The sequence below is a fragment of the Lynx canadensis genome, chromosome A1 (genome assembly GCF_007474595.2).
Source record: "Lynx canadensis isolate LIC74 chromosome A1, mLynCan4.pri.v2, whole genome shotgun sequence".
Taxonomy (NCBI): domain Eukaryota; kingdom Metazoa; phylum Chordata; class Mammalia; order Carnivora; family Felidae; genus Lynx; species Lynx canadensis.
The window spans coordinates 118940338-118957938 of NC_044303.2; the positions used below are offsets into that span (position 1 = coordinate 118940338).

The 17601-nt window shown below is 41.8% G+C and overlaps 1 protein-coding gene across 1 annotated transcript in view; it reads left to right on the forward strand.

Annotated features, from left to right (window-relative positions):
- Window positions 1-17601, forward strand: part of ARHGAP26 (Rho GTPase activating protein 26) — a 381404-nt gene that overhangs the window by 347877 nt on the left and 15926 nt on the right. The window contains exon 23 of the mRNA XM_030320395.1: window positions 13224-13499. Within this exon, the coding sequence (XP_030176255.1) occupies window positions 13224-13499 (276 nt within the window). The remainder of the gene's footprint in view (window positions 1-13223; window positions 13500-17601) is intronic.

Consider the following 17601-nt stretch of genomic DNA (forward strand, 5'->3'; position numbering starts at 1 on the left):
CTTCTCCTAAGAATACTAAACACAATGAGTAAATGTTGACATGTTGGTGGTGATGATAGTTTTGACAAGTGATGTCAAAAGTAAGAGGCAAAAATATTAAGTAACCATCAAAACCTTGCCTGGAATGGACATACAAGTTTTTTGTTAATTAATTTCACTCTTCAGAATAACTAAATAAATAGGTCTTGGGAAAATATATGCTACAGTTTTACAAGAGGAAATGCAAATATAGCCAAGAACAAAAATTTCCAAACTTTGAGACTTGTGGCACTGAAAATACCTGAAAGTTTTAAATGGTGCCTGGTTGAACTTTTTTCTTCATTTTAGCAGTGTTGAGTTTTTATCATCTCTTTCTTTTTTTCTTAAAGAGTATTTATTTATTTTCAGAGAGACAGAGAAAGCAGGGAAGGGGCAGAGGGGGTAGGGGGAGAGAATCACAAGCAGACTCTGTGCTATCAGCACCAAACCCAATGTGGGGCTCAAACCCACAAACCATGAGACTATGACCTGAGCTGAAACTAAGAGTCAGACACTTAACCAACTAAGCCTCCCAGGCACCCCTGAGGTTTTATCAGGTTTGATACAGAAATGCAGGAGTCCATCAACATAGACCAGTGTGCCTGTGTCCCTCCCCACCAGAAACAGAATGTGTGAAATGCCTCTTCTGTTGTACTTGTCAGGCGCAGCCATCCTAGGCAAGCAAACAAGGGGCTATGTGCAGAGCTGTGCTGACAACATGAGATTGAGAACCACTTACATGATATCGGGTAATTCTGACTTAGAAATACCTGGCTTCCCTGACTACCAGGGTCTTATGTTTGACTTCTGGTAGATCCATATTTCCTTTCTTTTCACTAAGTACTTCGATTCTATGGAGTATGTATGTATGTATTTATTTATTTATTTATTTAACGCAGCCTTTATACTATTGTCAATTCCAAAGAAACTTAGGGAGCATTCATAGTGTGCCATAACTACTGTGCAAGGTAGGGTCAAGACCAGAAGGGAAATATTACTTCTTGAGGATTCAGAGGAGAAATACAGAACTTAGTATGATGCCAGAGAAGCCTCATATAGGAATTCACATGGAAAATGGGCTTTGAATGGTGGGTAGGCATTGATTAGGGGCAAGGGAAGAGACATTCCAGGAGGGAAAAACAGCATCAGCAAAGATCACGGTGATAGAAAGCTGAAAGCACAAGTTTATGGCACACATAAACCAGTTTGGCTACAACACCAGTTGGAAAACTAAGACCCATGGGTGGGCCTCATCCATCCAGCTGCCTGTTGATTTTGTTTTTGTTTTGTTTTTGTTTTTTGGTTCATGAGATAAGAATGGTTTTTACATTTTAAAAAATTTTTTTTATGTTTATTTATTTTTGACAGAGAGAGAGAGAGAGACAGAGCATGAGCAGGGGAGGGGTAGAGAGAGAGAGGGAGACACAGAATCTGAAGCAGGCTCCAGGCTCTGAGCTGTCAGCACAGAGCTCAACGTGAGGCTCGAACTCACAGACTGCGAGATCATGACCTGAGCCGAAGTCGGACGCTCAACCGACTGAGCCACCCAGGCGCCCCAAGAATGGTTTTTACGTTTTTAAGCTGTTATATTTTACATGGTTACATAAGTAACTACCTAATTCCCTCAATTTTGCCTCTTGGTCCAGAGTCTACAATATTTACTATGTGACCCTTTAAGAAAAATCTTACTCATCTGGAAAGCTCTGGGAGCATGAGGGCAAATAAGGTAGATTAGGAAGAGCATCAGGGCTTTATTGTGAAAGACCTGCAAATGACAGAAACCCAACTAGCTTAATGAAAAAGTGGAAGTTAAAAACTTACAATTTTAGGAAATCTCAGGGTGGATCTAACCTCGAGCACAATTGGACCCAGGAACCCAAATTATTATTTTGCTTGGCTCTTCTTCCTTCCTTTTTTTTCTTAAACTTCATTTGCCGACAGATGTTTGCCATGTAATGGGGAAAAAGATCTCTGGTCACACTAAGCCAATACATTCAGCTTTTGCTTCCAGAAAAAAAACAGCATTTGTATGTTAGACCCCAAGGAAAAACTGTGATCAGTTATACGGCCACCCTTGACCCAGCCGCTGTGGCCATATGCAGGGCGGCACTGTTTCCAGCCAGCCCCAGTCACATGGCTGCCCCTGTGATGAAATCAGTGGGACACTGGCTCCACCTGGATCACTTGGGGTGGCACAGACGAAGGGGAGTGGGAAAACTAGCGGCCAGGAGTAGACTCTAACTACATCTTTGACTCTACCAGAGTGAATAATTTACTCTATTGCAGTAGGTAGTTGGAAGTTTTTGAGGAGGAAATTGCTCTTCATTCCAAATTCAACACATATTTATTGACCCGTGTGCTCAGGACGTTTGTGTACTTACAACCTGCCGTGGGACCGACCGGAATGGTAAAAGGTAAAGAAACCAGGCTAGAGATTCTTGTCATAGTCTAGGTGAGATGGCTTTGGTCTCCATCCTCAGAGGAAAGGGAAAATATTGAAGTGTTTTGAGCAGATAAATAACAGGATCAGATGTGCATTTTGAAATGATCACCAAGAATGGTCCTTTTAAGTTAAATACCTATGTTGAAAATCTTGTTTACATTGTAAATTTGCCAAAGATTGTCCAAAGTAATTTGGATCTGCCTCATATTTTTTAATAAATACACACACATACACACATATATATACATGTACATTTTAGTTTTGTGAGATCAGAATTAATGGTGTTTTGCTGTGTCTCTTTTCATTGACATCTCAGTGGGTGTTTCGTTTTGGAATGTAAGAACTAGAGCAGAATATAAAAATCATTTTCCTTCAGTTTGTTTTTATTCACAGATGTTAAAACCCTTTTTTTCCACTGGAAAGGGTGACTTTGCTGGAAAATCATTTAAAGTTTTTTCCAGTCGAGTCAATAAGCTCCTCAGCACCAGATGAACAAGGGGCAGAAACCACTGTGCAGCCTTAGTGAGATTGTATTCCTTCACTGTTCAGCGTGAGCCAGGCTTTGTAGAAACGGAACATGGTCCAGGCAAGAATGCAGGTTTCATGCATGGTCGCACTGAAGGTGCAAGGCTGTGCATGGAAGATACAAATGGAGTAGAGAAGATGTTTGAGTGGATTGAAATCAAATCAAAAACAGTTTTGCAAGTGTTTAGAGTATTGAATCAACACTAGAATTAGAGGGAAGTCAGCTATTTGCTTGGGAGGAGAAAAGGAGAGTCAGACAGTTGGCCTTCCCACCGAAGTTGGTGTCTGCTTCTCTCTCTGCCTCGTGTTCCTCTTGTGTATCTGGACCAAGGTTTGGAGGCTTGCAGGAGTTTAACTTAATCGTCCTGAATATTATCCTTAGCCGAAGTGTTTTTTCTACTGCTGAGAGTTAGGAACATGGTAAGATAAGTTGGCTTTCTTATTCAAGGAATCTCCTTTCCCCAGGGTTACTTTTAAGCTGAAGTATCCTGGGCCACCACTGCTAATTTTGGACCCTCCCTTGTTTTCAGCGGTGGACATTTAGATTCTTAGTAAATCCTTTTCTCTTCTCTTCCTCCCCCTAGTCCAAACAGGAAATATTCCTTAAAAGTAGACCATATAGAAAAGCATGCGACATGGCCAGTGACTTTCAGCCAGTGTTGTTAACATGTTTTCCAGCTTACTCAGAATGTGACACTGGACAATGTCCTATTCCACTTCCCCATGCCCGGGTGAAAGGAAGACACCACTGATTTACTGTAATAACTTTACCAAAATAAAAATGTCCCTGGAGGAGTCAACGTCATTTCTCAATGAGGAGAGCAGGATGGAAAAATTAGTACTTGCCTATGGAGGATGCTTAGTAAATATGCACTGAGTGTATTTGACTGAAAAAGAAGAGAAACAGCCCAATAGTTGGGAGCTGCCAACTGCATTATGCAACCCAAACCACAGATTGGTGCAAGAAGGATGGAACTGTCATTTTACCTCTATGAAACATCCCTCCTCCAGAGATTAAATGTAGCCATTTGTATGATTAGGGAGATTATTTTTACTAGTGACCTTTGGTTTTTGGTTATAAATGTTACCTATTAATTATAGGAAACGTGGGAGGTATTTTGAAAGCCCCCAAAATAAAAATTACCTTTATCCTCATCACCCAGAGAATGTTGATATACTTACTGTCTGTGAGTATGTTTTAAGATTGGTTTGCACACGTTTTTTATTATAAAAAAGTGCATGAAATGTGATTGTACAGCTTAACAAATTATCATTTAGCAAACACCCACATAACCACCGAGGTTAAGAAGTACAATTCTATGGGTGCCTGGGTGGCTCAGTCGGGTAAGCATCCAACTTTGGCTCAGGTCAAGATCTTGTGTCATGAGATTGAACCCCACATCGGGCTCTGTGCTGACAGCTCAGTCTGGAGCCTGCTTCAGATTCTGTGTCTCCCTCTCTTTCTGCCCCTCTCCCACTCGTGCTCTGTCTCTCAAAAATGAATAAACGTTAAAAAATTAAAAAAAAAAAGAAGTACAAGCCTGCCAAGACCCCAGAGTTGTCTGCATCTCTTGCTTTCTCTTTCCCTCTCCCCACAGCAAAAGGAACCACTAATTGGATGTTTACAGTAATCATCTCCATGTTTTTATTTATATTTTTATCTCTTAAATACAGAGTCTTGCTATGTCCAGTAGCTATGTTCAAATAAAGTCAATACAAACACTGAGTTAGCAAATACTGAACCACTGGGGATACTGCTAGTTGGGGAAGTACAGGGTTAGGTTCCTCTGAGTCTGTAGTTACCATATTTTTGTAAACTAATTAGTACACCTTATTACTATTATTGTTGATTGATTACCATTGAATTCATGACCAACAGCACTGTAAATCATGCCTAAACAAAGCTTATTAAATACATGTTTTCTCCATAAGGCACATCTTCTTGCCCTTAGAAACTCTGGAGGACTGAAACAAGAAGGCCAGACCATCCCTTTCTTCCACCTCAGATGGCGTTGTGCAAATTAGATGCTTCAGAGTGACCCAAGTCTTTGGTTGCTTTGCATGTGTCCATAAGCAACCATGAAAAAACCATGAATATTGATTCTGAGGTTACAAATACATTTTAGCAAGTAAGTGAATTCACAAACACAGAATCTACAAGTAATGATCAACTGTATGCATCCATAAAATATAATATTTTGTTTTATTAAGCTGGCTTCCTTTGTTCAGTGGTTTTAAGAGTCCCTACTTTATTAAAATTAGTCATTATTTATTTTCATTATAGTAGAGTTTACCATTGTATTAACATACTAAAATTATTTCTCCATTCTTCTTTTACTGAACTTGTGGGTTTCCTGTTTTTGCTTTTATAAATAATTTGCTGTATACATTTGTATGTATCTCTTCTGAGACACATGTATGCACCATGCTTGAGAGTGTATGTCTGGGAATGGAACTGCTGAATCATAGAGAATGATATCTTCACCTTTGCCAGATGAAGTCAAACTGTCCAAAATTGGTGTAGCAATTGACATCCCTCCTCCAGCAAAGTAGTAGAGTTCTGACATTGCACATCTTGCAAACACTTGGCATTTTCAGCATTTTGATGTTAGCTGTTTAGTCATTCTGGTATTTGCGCAGAATTACTTCATTATGGTTTTAATCTACATTTCCTGTACTACAGCAAGGTTAAGCACTTACTTGTTCTTTTGCATTTTCTCTTCTTAAGTCCCTGTTCAAGTTGCTTGCCCATCTCCTACTTGGTTGTCTTTTTCCTTCTGATCATTAGGAGTTCTTTGTATAGTCTGGTTATGAGTGCTCTGTTTATATATTGTAGGCTGTCTTTTTACTCTCTTTTAATGTTGTCTTTTGATAAGTAAAATTTATTAATTTTAATGTAGTCAGATATATATGTGTTTTCCTTAAGATTAGTGCTTTTTATTCCCTGTTGGATAACGTTCCAACCTCACGTCCCAGTTATTCCTTTATTGTTTGCCTTGAGCATTCAGATCTATAATCTGCCTAGAAATCATTTATTTGTTAGGTATGATATGAAGGAGAAGTTAAGTGTTACTTTTTCCATATAGATAACCATTTAAACCAACATCATTTAATGACGAGTGCTTTCCACTAATACAAAATAATACAGACTCATGATAAAAAAAAAATTAAAACACTGTAAATAAAATAAAAAAGTGAATGTCAAATCCATGCCTGTATACCTAGTTTCCCATTCTCAATCCCCTGAGGTAAAGTTTCTTGCTTGCAGATTTCTTTTAAGAAGAGTGTTTGAACCTCCCTAGCATTAGAATGGTGGCCGTAAGTTATGCCTCAGGACAGTAGAAGATTGAACCTGGCAGTACTGTTGGTTTCCTTCCCTTTTTAAAAGAATACATTTGCTTTGGGAATGTCTTCATTATATAGAGAATGACAATTATATGCACTCAATTTAAGATAGTCAGGAGGTTTGGATATTTCTTGACAACTATTTAAATCTTTTGAAACAGCACATGTTACCATATACTGTACGTTCTTGGTAGTGCCCCCAAATGCTTCAACCTACCTTTACAAATAACTTCATAAGTTGTGACCTTTTTTCTAGTTGAAAGAGAGTAAATTATAAGAACCAATTTTTATGCACCTGAAATGTGGTATCGAAAAAGCCTATAGGGCTGCACTCAGGCTTAACAGAAAAGAATGCTGTGCTCATCCAGTATTGTGTATCATAGAGCACCGTGAAGACATTTGGTGCTTTTAACTGTCCTTGCTCATCCTGTCCCTTGAGATTTTTTTTCTGTCCTTTGAGCAATTGAACTGGGACCTTTGTCCAGACATCTTTACTTCCAATCCAGAGTTTTCCCATCTGCCTCATATTTCTGTATTATTCTACATGAAACATTTCAAATTATTGACTTGGAGAACCTTCAGGATGACAGATGCCCGATCCTAAGATTATGAATTTTGTTTAAATCATGGAATTATTTGCCATTCCACCACACTCCATCTGAGTTTAAAATCTGCTTGAAATGTATGCTTCAGAAATGTTTTTGAAAGTCAATAAACAGAACCACTACACTGTAGATAAGTTGAACTATTTTAAAAGCAAATTATTTAAGAACTATTTTAAAAGTAATTGCCTATAATTTCTAAGGCCTTAAGGGAATTGCACCATTTTGTCTCATTTAAAATAAAAATCAGGACTCTGTCATTGCCGGAACAAAGATGTACATTAAAATGTATTAGCTGAGGGCAAGAATCTGTAAACACTAGGCATGCTGGTAAAAGTCAAAAGAATACAGAATGGTGCGACTCCGGGGCATGTGGCATTTTCCTCTTGTTAGGTTGTGAAGCACATACTGAAAAAATTCGGGAGGTTGGGACGTATATAGGATTTCTGTGTTGTAAAAGCTTCAGCAGACGCAAAAGAATATGTAGTCAATTTTTTACAAATGAAAATCATTTTTGTGTCACTTGCTGTAGTTCACTATCCAGTTTCTCAGTATTCCTTTTGGCCCTCTCTTCTTGACTAACATTTGATTTCCCTTCTTTTTTTTTTCTTTTTTTTTTTTTATGGTGCCTTAAATCAAGACATAAGAGAATATTTTCCAAGGAAGAAGAACTCAATGATTTGGGATTAGATTAAATAGGATTTTACAGGTTTCCATGGAATTTTCTCTTCTCATTATAGGAAGAAGAGGGGGAGAGGGGAAGACAAGGAGTCCCCCTTGGATTTAATAGAACCTTCCTATTCTAGACCTAACTGGGAAGGGAGGGGTGATGGCATATGAAAGTCAGCCCTGGGCCAGTGATCTCACGGACCTCACCCAGGCCCGAGATCCTTGACTGGGAACCAGGGCTGTAGATCACAATCCAGTGCCTGGCAGAGAGGAGCAAATGCCATTGTTTTGACTTCTTCATAGTACACCTGGCAGAAGACTGTCTGGATACTCTTGTGTACGTCTAGTCCTGTCTTAGAGAGTTCTGGGACAGGCTGACCGTCCACCACTCCCAGTGTTTCTACGATGAGCCACACCATGTGACCAGGGCTCTAACTCCTCAGGTTTCACTTCTCTATCTGCCTGTGTCCTTCCCTACACTGCCTTCTTGGCAGAATGCCCTTTGGAAAGTTAAACATTGCTTCCAGATGGAACAAGAGGAGGGAATTGTATTCATTTTTAAGGTCCCTGGAAATACTAGGAAAGAAGAGAGCCCAAGGTAACCTTTTCCAAATGTGGGGGGAAAAGGCTATCTAATTTTTTTTAACGATGATGCTCCATGTTGGTGGGGCAATGGTGAGAGGGAAGGGACATCCCCCCCATGCACTATTGGTGGGAATGCAATTCAGCAGAACTCTTCTCCAAAGCTATTTGCTAGTTTGTATCAGGACCCTTAAAAAAAGACTTCTAGCCTTTGACCCACTAATTTAACTTCCAAGAATTTATGCTAAGGAAACAAATACAGTCAATGATCCTCAACAAGGATGTAAGTTGCACTACTATTTATAATAGCTACAGGGGGATAATGATCTGAATATACACAATAAGGAAAGGTTGCATAAATCAGGGTATACCATACAAGAGAATAGTCTGTAGCCATTTTAAGAATATGATAGCAGGGGCGCCTGGGTGGCGCAGTCGGTTAAGCGTCCGACTTCAGCCAGGTCACGATCTCGCGGTCCGTGAGTTCGAGCCCCGCGTCAGGCTCTGGGCTGATGGCTCAGAGCCTGGAGCCTGTTTCCGATTCTGTGTCTCCCTCTCTCTCTGCCCCTCCCCCGTTCATGCTCTGTCTCTCTCTGTCCCAAAAATAAATAAACGTTGAAAAAAAAATTAAAAAAAAAAAAAAAGAATATGATAGCAAAGGCTATTTAATGACGTTCGAAAATGTTTTATTAAGTGAAAAAACAACAACAGGCTACTATGTGTGTAGTAGTATTCCCCCACCCCACCACCCCCAAAATAAGGAGATATGCCAAGATAGTAACAGTGACTGTTAGTGGTACAAATTACGATTTTATTGCTTTTTCTTGCTCTTTGGTGTTGGCCAATTTTCTACAAGGCCATCTGTGATTTTGAGTATCAGAATTTTAAAAAGATCATTTTCTTCTGAATGGTCAGCTTACTGCTCTTCTTGTACTGGTTCGGGTTTTAATAGCCATAGAGTAGAGACCCGACTGGGTCTGCCACATCCATAATGACATTGGGAGCAGCCCTGTCCATAGTCACTAGGCAAGCATGCCCTGGCTGGTACACCAGACGTTCCATCATTCAAGTGAGTCACCACTGGAGGGTGTCAAGCTGATGATAATGCCACACAGTGGACTTGAACTACCTGCCACAACCCAACATGCTGCCAGGCCTTTGAGCCTTATCTTCCTAATCTGTTCTTTCTTCACTGTCCAGTGAGTGTCAACAGGACTTACTGGGACTCTGTCACTCCTTTTGAGGACACCGTGGACCAGCTAACTAAAGCCGATGCAAGCCTTCCAGTTGAATCCAAACTAGACCAGCAAATGTTCCTTCCAAGCTAAAGTTTCAGCTCTTGTCATTGCTACAGTTGGGCCTTAATGGAGGGAACCCCAGGAGTGAAAAATGTGCAGATACTCCCAGCTTGACTGTGAGGGTAATAGAGAGGACTTAGGGACTCACCTGCTAAGATTGTAGTTGTAAAATTATTTTCTCCTATCCTAATGTCAGTAATTTGTTATTTTTGGCCTCAGTGGGAAAAGTGAGAATTTGATAGAAGCTTCAGAGCCAATAGCAAAACTGACCATTTGTTGTTTGTGTGTTTTGTTTAGGTTTTTTAGGGGTGAGATTTTTTGCCTGCTGTTGTCATTTTTCAGTAAATGTAGCCAGACACTTGTGCAGTGAAAGGGGTATGTACGATTATGCAGAAAATCTTGGCCATTATCATTATCTCTGGGCATCGTATTTCCCATGTATATGTTCTCTGAGATGTCTCACAACTAAAATATCATGTGCTGTCTGCTTCTTGGAGGAGTACTTATATATTATTGATATTCTTTTGCTATAGGCATCCATCATTATATAAATTTTTTTAATGTTTATTTTTGAGAGAGAGAGACAGAGAGAGAGACAGAGTGAGTGGGGGAGGGGCAGAGAGAGAGGGAGACACAGAATCCGAAACAGGTTCCAGGCTCTGAGGGGTCAGCCCAGAGACTGATGCGGGGCTCGAACTCACAAACCGCAAGATCATGACCTGAGTCAAAGTTGGATGCTTAGCTGACTGAGCCACTCAGGCGCCCCGGCATCCATCATTCTATATATATACATAAATAAATGTTCTATAGCATTGTTGAGATCATGAGTTTTATTGACATGATTCTGAAACACAAATAAGCAAACAGCATAATTCCATCAGTAGTTTAAAAAATCAGAGTACTATGGAGTGTGCATTCTATTGTTATGCTAAAATACAGTAGTCATAAATTTTAAATTGTGGTCATTTTATAGCAAATAAATAAATGTTGTTGCTATGAGTAAAACAGAAGCAAACAAATGAAATTCTGTTAGCTGTAAAAATGGTAGTCTGTACTATAGTAATTGACAGGGGGATTGAAGAGTAAGTTCTTGTAATGGTTTCAAACACCCTGCATTCCAGCCACACCCCCAGATAATTTCAGCCATGTACTACTGGCCAAGAACCACTTGGATATGCAAGGATGTGAAAAAACATTCAGAACCCACATTGTGTTCATAGAGTATGTCCCTAACGATGCCTTTAGCCAAAGGCATAATTCTTGTACAAATGAGATAGGAAGCTGGAGGTGTTTCCTCCATATAAAAGCCACTGAAAACAAAAAAAGAAAACAAACAAAAAAGTCTTAAGAACTTTTTTAATTGTCCTGTGCTGACCACTAACCAGAGAACAGATGAGTGCAGGCCTCTGGGCCTGGGCTGCTTGCTCTCTTGAACCTGGAAATTGTTCCTGGTCAGAGCTCGGGTTCCTGGGTTTGGTTGCAGTTTAGAAGTCATGGCCAGGCCTTGCCTACTAGGTCATTACCGAGGGAGGAGTGTTGTGGGGAGAGGCCTGACAAGGCAAGGCCTTGCTTACTTACCAGCTGTAACTATAGAAGAAAGTGAGGACTAGACAGTCAAAAGGAGGCCACACTTTTTCCCAGGACTCAAGACAGAGTGAAGTGGGAACAGGTATTAAACTGACAAGATAGTAACTTATCCCTCAGCTGACAAATCTTACTGTGTTATAGTAGAGTTGTTTTTAAGCCTATCCCATCTTGTCAAATACATCGTGAACTCTTGAAGTTAAGGACCTTGGCAGGTGCTGAGTTGTATTCCATTTGTTGTATTTGATTGTGCTGTGTGCTCAGTAACTTGTTTTTGCTGGATTAATTGAGAAAAAGAGAAACAAGCCATACTCTTCAAATTTAATCTCTTGCATTATATGAATTCCATCTGCTATGTGAATCTACCAAAGAGAAGACTGGAGGCAGAATTGGGGAATTTACAATGTGTTGAGTCTTATTGAATCTGTTGCTCCATTTCCATTTTCCTTTGCAAATGTGGCAGGCATCTAAAGGAAACTCATAAATCAGTGGTTAAGAAGGCTTCTAGTGCTATGGCTGGGTCTATAAAGAAGCTTGGCATAGCATAAAGGAACATAGTAAGTCCTGCTACCCCAGAGGCTGTACACTGTGGTGGCCAGAACCCAGGGCTTAAAGCCAAGGGATTGGGGTCTGAACCTCAGCCCTGTCACTTACAGGCAAGCCTCAAATTGGCCCAAGTTTCCACATCTGTAAAATAGGAATTGTATTGTGCCTCTTGGCTTGTTGAGTAAGTTAAATGAGATTTATTAATGTACTCACTCAGTAATTATTTCTTGAATACTCACAGGCACTATTTTAGGCATTGGAGGTAGAACAGTAAATAAAATGGACAAAAATCCCTGCCCTTGGGGAATTTATATTCTAGAAATATAATGCATATCATGGCATCAAATAAATGTTTCATTCAAGGGTCTGTGGATTTCTGGTGAGCTCATGTGATGAATTTTTACTGTGTATTTCCATGAGAATGTATGTTGCAACCCTAGGCACTTAGGACCATCATTGGGCCACATGCCTAAATTGAGAATGGCCCATTAAGTAGGACATTTATGCATTCTTGCTAAATCCCACTATGTTTAGAAAGTCTGTTCCAGTGGAATTGGATTGCTGTCATTTTCACCTCTCTGAAGTGCTTGGACTGAACATTCCAGCAGTTGGCTGAGGCTCATTACTGCAGGTGGTGGTGTGGCTGGGTGATCTCCACATTGTTTTCTCAGTCACTGGTCTTTGCGCTCTCTGTGACTTAATGCGATTTTACAGAGTTGCTAAAGCTGTGTGTTTGTTTGTTTGTTTGTGTAATTTGTGGAAATAAGTCAAAGGGCTAGCTAGCATGACCAGTTAAAATCCACAAGCTGTATTTTAGTAATTTTAATATTTCCTCTCCAAGCTTTTGATCAGCTGCCCATCAAAGAACAAAATGACAGATTGAAGGTTTCAGTTCCTTAGGTTTTCATTGCCTTCCTTCTGGGGCTTTTTCTTAGAGCATCAAAATTCCCAAAATCCATGAAAAGAGAGAGCACGCCTGGAAAGCAAACCCCAGGGGGACTGCAGAGCCGCCTAAAATCACATGTCCTCTCCTGAGAGGTGTGTGTCCAGACCCGTCTTCCATGTGCTATCGTTTTTCTGATGCAGTGGATTTCCAAGTCTCCGGTGGCACACAGCCCATTTAGTTAAAAAATGTAAACAGGAAATTGTTTCCTGGCTGAATGGCCCGTGTGGCTCAGAAAAATGGTCATTTTTGCTGAGACACAACTTTAAAACCACTCACATAGCAGTGGAGGCTGAAGGCCTCTGAGAAGCTTGCCCCGCCCCAGACAGGCTGGTGCTAGGGTCTGAGTGGGAGCTCATATACGTGGGCCCAGGGCGTCTTCCACCAGGGGGCAAGGGCACAGTGGACACCCCTAAAGATGCTCCTGTGACCTAGAAAGAATTTCTGCAGGTCAGAGAGACACAGTAATGCTCCAAGGAACGGCAGAAGAGCTGCTGCTTGGAAGATGCAGAGGTCTGGAGACCTGTGACTTGGTGCTGATGACACAGCCTGGGCTTCGGTGCCCCTCTTCTGCTCCAGCTCCCCATCATTTGGCCTCCCATGAACCTCGTGCTCCCATTGTGGTTTCCCTGTGTGCTGACAAGTTTTCTGGTTGTTCTGTCTTGCAGCCCCCCGAATCCAAGCCCAACTTCACCCCTCTCGCCATCTTGGCCCATGTTCTCGGCGCCATCCAGCCCTATGCCCACCTCATCCACGTCCAGCGACTCATCCCCCATCAGGTCTGTTGCAGGGTTTGTTTGGTTTTCTGTTGCTGCCGTTGTTCTCTCATTGGCTTGGTCCTCTCTTCATGCAGTGTTCAGCCTCCTCGTCAACTTTGTTCCCCGCCATCCAAACCTGCACTTGCTTTTTGACAGGCCAGAAGAAGCGGTTCGTGAAGACTCCAGGTAAAATCACGGATGATGACCAATCCATTCCTGTTTATCCAAAGCCGGTCAGGGACAGTGGTGGGGGGGACTAGCCTCTACCCTCCTCTGATTCCAGCCTAAGAGACTGAAGCTGGGAGGGACCATGTGCATGAACCAGCATGGCATTTTCCACGCCTTTCTGAACCCTTCCTCCAGTTTATGAATTAATCCGTGATGCCTGGAGTTTGGGGAAAGAGTGCCTCCTCAATGGCCTCCTGTTTGGATGGTTCTCAGAATCATGGGCTCTCTGTGCTTTGGTATAAGATAATATCAGAGGGAACAGTGCTGAGACACTTACTGGCCTTTTCTTCCCTTATGTTTATCGGGTAGCATAAGGCAACTTTTATTTGTGGGGTTGGACCATTGGCCATGAGCAGTGACACCTAGCTGCTGAGACCAGAGAAGTGGGAGAGAGACGCAGGTAACACAGAGTAAATGATGGAGATGGGAAGTGATTGCTCTTTAAATCGTCGAGGGCTGCCTCTTGCCCTCTGCATGCTCCCAGCCTGCTCGGATCTCCATGCCTCATGGACCCTTAGTGTTCATGGGAAGAGGCAATACCTCTTTCTGAGGGTTGATCTAGTTCCTCTTCCCTGGTTTGAGAATATCCAGACTTCATTCTTTATACTTCTCTAGAGAAAAGAAGCTATTTAAATCCAGGAAAAGAATCAGTGAATAAAGATCCTGTAGGATCTCTCTGATACGTAGATCCTAAGCCTATATCTCTCTCAAACTTAGTCTCTGGTTGCAGACAACCAAAATGTAGAGCCTACTTACATAGCGTCATAAGCATTTGGAGCCTTGGCAGTATTTTCTTGTCCATCTTTTTTCTCATATCTGTTTTTTTCCTGGAGGGGTGGGTCCAGCAGAGAGGCTTAAACAATTGACAACACTTAGCCTCACTTTAAAAAAAAAAAAAAGAAAACCCATGCTATTTATATATACAGATGTATATATTTATTTTCCTCCATGTACGTGCCAATCTATTATTTCATGCTATCCCCATCTGAGGATGGGAGGAGAAATGGCCTGAAACCTCTTACAGAGAAAGAAAACTAAGGCACAGGGAGGTGACTACGTAGTCACATGACTGGATGAGCACCCATCCAGAGGACTTCTTGTCCTCAACCCAGCACTCTTTCCTCCAAACATACGGGTGCCCCCAAACCTAAGGTTCCATGTGACTCCCAGCCCCGGAGCCTGGCCTGCTGTTCTTGGTTTTCTGTCTAGCTTTGCACTGGAAGGTGGGAAGGATAGCTTTTCCATATACTCTTTTACCCTCACCCTGGGAATAAGGTTAAAATTCAGATCATATTTTCCTGAAACTTTATTTCCTCATTATTTCTTAGACATATTCTGGGCGCTTGGGGAGACATTAACTTTCTAGGACACGAGATATGGCATGGATCTAACCTTTCTGGTTAGATGCCTGATTGCTCCATGAAGACCTGAACCAGAGCAAACTACAGAGACCTGGGGCAGTCACCTTCCAATATGCCTCCCTACTTATAGGATAGGCCCAGTCACTAGGAGAATATGCTTCCTTCGTTTTGATCAAAGGGGAGTAAAACCTTGAAAACATTGGTCCTTTAAACAGAATGGGCTGGGGGACTCAGGATGATAGAATCATTTGGCTAAAAATGTGGGCATATTCTCTGCTTTAGGAGTGTCCACTTTTTGTGTCTCTGAGTTTCGGGAAACAGCCTGTTGCCTGTCCAATATCTGTTCCTCTGTACTCCTTGCCATCACCCAACATATTTTCCAGGTATTTTTCTTTAGCTACTCCTCTCCATCTCCCAAAGTATTTCAAGATTGGCAATAGGATCTGCTACCGTGATGTGTTTGGGGTCATGGTTATTCAGCACTGCCCACTCTGGCCACCATTAAAGTAGCACCATCTGGACAATCTTAATCCACAACACTTGAGGAAGCTGCCATTTTGAAAGAGGAAAGGCCGACTAGGGCTTGGAATTGACTGGCACTGAGCTAAGTATGTGTGCCGAGGTGAGCACAGATAGAGACCCTACTGAGAGCTAGCCCATCAGAACTAGCCCAAGAGGGTTGAAATCCCCTAGTTGCCATTGCGGTATGCAGCCAAGAAATGGGGGTGTACACCTATCATTCAGGTCCACTGGGGCCTTTCCCCCACACCCACCTCCATAGTGTAAAGCTTCAGATTTCCTTCCCTTGGTAAATAACTACTTAATTAGATGTAATAAGTGGTCCCATGAACTTCTCTTTAATGTCTCCTCTGGAAGTGGCTCCCTCTCCCCTCCACCAGGCATATAATTTGAAGCTCAGGAAGGAAAAGGCCTTTGACAGCACAGCAGAGGAAGGGTACTGGAGGCATATTCCCTTCCCACTTCCCTTTCCTGTCACCCCTACAAAATCTCTAGTGCCTAAACCATAACTTCCACTTACACAGTAGCCTCTGGCAGTTGTGCCTAAATGATCAAGCTATTGCATCCTTCCAGTCTAGCTGGTCCCACCTCCCTGTAGTGTCATCTGATGGAAAGTGGCTTGTCATTTTGCAAGGTTTGCAAGGGCATTTGAGGGAAGCTCCTCTGAGTGCTTTCCTGGCCTTGTGCCATGCTCAGAGGCGAAAATTAAAAATGAACTAGCAGAAGGTTCCAAACTTGTTCATGCCCTTGAAGGCCAGCTGAGGTCTGAAGGGCGCTGTTACAGGAGCAGCTGAACACACCTCAGGCTCTCTGTGTCCAATGTTGAGATGCACCGCAGGGAACGGGGAGCTCAAGAGCCAAAGGTGCTTGGTGGGGAGTTTTTATTTTTTTAGTTAGAGCCAAAGCCTACAAACACAACCTCCTGCCAACTGGATCTGTTTTGGTAGGAACTCTACCTAAAGCAAACTCCTGGGGCTTTTGACAGTGAATATGGCATAGGACACTGGACTGGTTGGGCTGACCAGCTTTTAAAAAGATAAGAGTTGCCCCCTGATAGAGATGCCAGATTTGGCAAATGTTTTGCAAATAAAATGAAAACACAGAATATCCAATTATGTTTGAATTATAGGTAAACAGCAAATGCTGTTTCTTATGATAAGATGTCCCATGTACTATTTGGGACATACTTAGACTAAAAAGAGCATTTCCCACTGATCTGGAGTTGTTTTTTAACTGGGTGTCTTATCCTTTATTTGGTGGCCCTAGTCCCAGGGACAGCAGTGGGAGGACATCTCAGGAGAAAAGACCCTCTCCTAAATGGTCAACTGTTAATCTCAGAAAAAAGCAAGGCCCTTTCTTGATCTTTGTTTTTATTTTTAATGGGTTATTGCATTGTCACTTTATTCAGTTCCCAAAGCTTAACATTAGTGGAAAATTTATTCCTTTTGAATAATAATCTTCAGCACAAGACCATTCCCTCTGCTCTCTTCTGCCAGATTACCCCAGTTGGCTTCCTTGGTTTGCCTATTTTGTCCCATTCCCTTTATTTAATGAAATTAATAAGTAACCTCTATGAGAATCCCCTGGAAGAGCCTTGCCTCAGATGATCTTTCCCTTGCCTTTGATTTTCTTGCCCCCAGTCTCTGTTCTTCACCCACCTCCTGTTGCCCTGTCCTTAAGGGATAGTGACTCTGGCTAATGTCAACCAGATTCTCCTTCCACTTCCCTGGCTCTCCTTGCCTGCCAATGTGGGTTTTGGGCTGTTTTATCACTTTCTACAACCAGGCAACTCTTCCTCTCAGCTCCCACTGCCTCAAAAACAAAGACCAAAACAAACATTTTTCCCCTCCATGGAAAGTTGCACAATGGATGTTTGGCCCTTGCTGACAATATGCATACTTGGTTCACTTAGATCACAGAATATGCCCCTTGTCCCAGACTCCCTTCTGACTTTAATGACAATTATCCCAGAAGAGCTGTTTTCCAGTTGAAACTAATGAATTATGATGGCTCTTCTTTCCTTCATTCCACATAGACCCACTTCATTTTCTCCCCATTTCCCAATTTTCTCCCACCTGGCTGCCATCTCTGGGCTACTAGAAGGCCAGGAAGAAGAACAGTAAACTGTGCCTAGCAACAAATTCTGGATACTCATTTATTCTGATCCTTGTGCACAGCAG